This window comes from Musca domestica, unplaced genomic scaffold, assembly GCF_030504385.1.
Source record: "Musca domestica strain aabys unplaced genomic scaffold, Musca_domestica.polishedcontigs.V.1.1 2, whole genome shotgun sequence".
NCBI lineage: Eukaryota > Metazoa > Arthropoda > Insecta > Diptera > Muscidae > Musca > Musca domestica.
The window spans coordinates 4442046-4445337 of NW_026712249.1; the positions used below are offsets into that span (position 1 = coordinate 4442046).

Sequence of the window (3292 nt, forward strand, 5' to 3'; positions counted from 1 at the left end):
TTTGGATGATCAGTTATATATTTTTCAATTGTACATGAAATGGATGAAAGCAGAATTGAAACAGAATGTTGTATTTCTATAACATGATTTCTAGGCATATAGCTTTGACCATGTAATTGTAAAGACAGATATAAGGTTTTCTTTTTCAAAACATTTAAATCCTTTTCTATTGTATTGTTGTTAATAACAGTTTCACTGTTTGTATAATCATTTTCTTTTGATGATGACATTTCAACTGGCACATTAATGGCTTTAACCATTGGTGGAGCTTTTGTGTGATTCTTGTGAAGTTTTTCTAAATGAATTCTGAATGACGTAAATTTTGTAAATGTTTGCTTACAGTTGTCCTGAACGCATTGTACTTTTAAAAATTTAGTGGACATTAAATGGTCTGTTTTCAAATGAGCTATTAAAAGATTTGCCTTATCAAAATGCTTACGGCAACGAAAGCAAATATACATTTTGAATTGTACTTTAATTATTGTTGCAGAAATTAATAAGTGAAGTCAAATTAACTGATTTTATATCATATACAGTATTAATTTCATAAAAATATTTTTGGATAAAAATCCATGGAATTTGGCAGGCATTTGGATATTTTAAAGAAAGTGCATGAAAAATTTTAAAACATGTATCTAAACATTCGAGGAACGATTGAAATTTTAACAAATTGTGGTTAAAAAAAACATAAAAACCTTTTATATTGAAATCGGACAAACCCTCCACAATTATAAATGGCTGTATAGTTAATCCAGCATTGTAATACTTTTCAGTGACTGTATCAATTTGCCTTTTATAATCGTTAATTGTCGGTAGTCGCAGTACGAAACTTTCCTGCGAATCAGCTATTGTTACTTTTTTTCGTAATTTACCGTTTCCACATTTAAACCTAGCAGGTGATGGTAAAACTGAATTCAACAGTATTGCGTATATATAATCTTGAGCATCTGCAACCGAAATATAAAATAAATATTACTTTTAATGTTTATGATAAATCAGGAATTAAAATTTACCTATGCTGCTTGCCGTCAAAACATTTGCGAAGAGTTGTTTGCAATGTTCGTTATGAATATTTTTCCCATAATAATTGTAAATTTTTTTCTTAAATTGGTCCCATTTAGAAAGTAGAAGATTGCCTTTCTGTGGATACATAATATCGAAATCAATGTTGACCTAAAACGAAACATTAGTATCCATATACAAATAAATAGCTCATGGCTACTTACCAATTCTGAAGCTCTTGCATCGGACAACTTCGTCCATTCAAGGAGAAATGTATGGCTACTTAAATTTTTTATATCTCTTTGCCGTATGTTAAAAGATCTTTTCCATTTTTCGCAGATCGATCCCCAATCATTACATTCTCTTAGTAAGGAAGCTTTCAATGAATTTTCAACTGATTCATCAATTTCGGGAACATCTTTGTTACAAAAATTAGGAGATGTGTGAGTTGCTGCTTTGCTTGTGCTAGGCTCGGAAATCAAAAGCTTTATTCTTTTGGACTTCTTGTTTCTATACTTGGCATAAAGTTTTCCGCTTGCGTTGTTCTTTCCTTTTCTTGAAATGTAATAATAATCCTAAAAATAAAGACATATTATAAGTTAAGAAACTACATAATCAGATACGTTGTTTATATTGTTAATCTTACCCTCATTTCGTTTTCAAGAGGAAAAACGGAACAAATTTCATCCAATATGCGCATATAGTCTTGAGTGTAAAGAGTAACATTGTTGGTTAAAATATCTTCAATAATTATATTAATTATATCATCTCTTTGCTCGTCACTTAATTTCTTATTAACGCTACTACATTCAAGCGCTAGTTTCCCCTTCGAGGTATGTGTTAACAATTCCGTTAGATCCTATATTAAATAAAAAAACTACATTAACTATGCTTACACAAATATTACTCTTACCTTACCTCTGACAAAATTCCTTTGGCTTTTGAGCAGTTCGAACCTGTAGTGTCGGGAGTACCAGGAGTACTTGCAGGTGTCTCGTTGCGTTTCCACCATTCACCTATTTTAGATGGAACTGACATAGTTTCGTCATCAATCCCGAGCTATTGTTATGACAATATTAATACTGAGTTCAACTCTGTAAAACAAATAATACGTACCTTTCGTTTTTTCCAAGCAAAGAGCTTTTCTCTGAATTCAACACGCAGTCCCAATGGTGGCACTGCTTCCTTTAAATCTTCTTTTTTCAAGTACTGCAAGCTGCGAAATGTTACATGTGATGCTAAAAGAACAAAAAAGAAAATTCTTTGTTAATTACACTGATTAACTGAAAAATTCATTTTTATTTACTTACCTTTTAATTGTTCAAAAAGCGACTCCATATTTATTCCTTTTAAGAACTCCCTTAACATATAATCGTCCTCATTGTTTTCCGCATCTTGACTGCTGCAATGGTTTGTATCGCGAACCACAACAATATTGCCATCGATTTCTAACAACTCACCAATGATATTTTGAGGATCTTGCGAATTATTATTCATTTTCAATAAATTTTTTGCACAATGCGTCCTTTCTCTTTCAATAACACGGAAAAAATGGTAAATATGCAGCCGATTGCACACGAGTAAAAAAAATGACAACGGTGGTGCATGATTCATACACGGTAGTTGCTAAAATGGCAACGATCGTGTACGATTCATGCACGTCGGTGTACAAAGTAACAACGGTGGTGCATCATTATGCAGGTGGTGGTGCATAATTCATACACGACCGGTGTCATATTGACAACGACCGTGTGTGAATCATGCACCACCGTTGTCATTTTTTACTCGTGTGTAATCGGCTGCAATTACCAATATTACAAATGGACAAATTAAGCACGGCTGTTGTTGGTACCGAAAGTTGACCACGTCTCGGTGTCAATTTGAGCACGTTCGTGCACAATTCACCAACAGCCGTTGTTGAAAAATATAACAACGGGTCGTTGCGAAAATGACAACATACGTGCTTGATTTCGCAACGGGATTTTTCCCTCAGTGTAATATTGTTGAGCCTATTAGCCTCTTCCATCAGTTGTCATTTCATAATACATTAATTCAAGATATGTGCGAAATTCTCCATCGATTAAGTATTGATCATAATTTGGCTTTTCTTTTTTCCCATCGTGAAAGGGAAGGGTGTCTTCAGTTCGTCTAGACCCAACTTAACACCTTTTTTTACTTGTTTCTGTTCTGACAATGTTTTATGGCATGTTATTGCTATCACCAACGTAGCCATTGTCGCTGCTGCTGCCGTCGCCGCCGTTGCCGTTATTGTTGTCATTGCTGATATTTT

General features: G+C 33.6%; 1 protein-coding gene across 2 annotated transcripts; it reads right to left on the bottom strand.

The window, feature by feature from the left end:
• Positions 1-204: 204 nt before the first annotated feature.
• On the bottom strand, positions 205-2981 carry LOC131802238 (uncharacterized). 2 transcript variants are annotated; one of them, XM_059122060.1, is made up of 7 exons: positions 2313-2981; positions 2119-2240; positions 1921-2061; positions 1649-1861; positions 1227-1577; positions 1014-1173; positions 205-947 (listed from the first exon to the last, which is right to left on the bottom strand). In XM_059122060.1, exons 1-7 carry the CDS (start codon positions 2614-2616, stop codon positions 475-477), a joined length of 1764 nt encoding a protein of 587 aa, XP_058978043.1. In that variant the 5' UTR covers positions 2617-2981; the 3' UTR covers positions 205-474. The 2 variants fall into 2 exon arrangements, with proteins under 2 accessions (XP_058978043.1, XP_058978044.1); XM_059122061.1 differs by lacking the exon at positions 205-947 and having other exon boundaries at positions 973-1173.
• Positions 2982-3292: the final 311 nt, after the last annotated feature.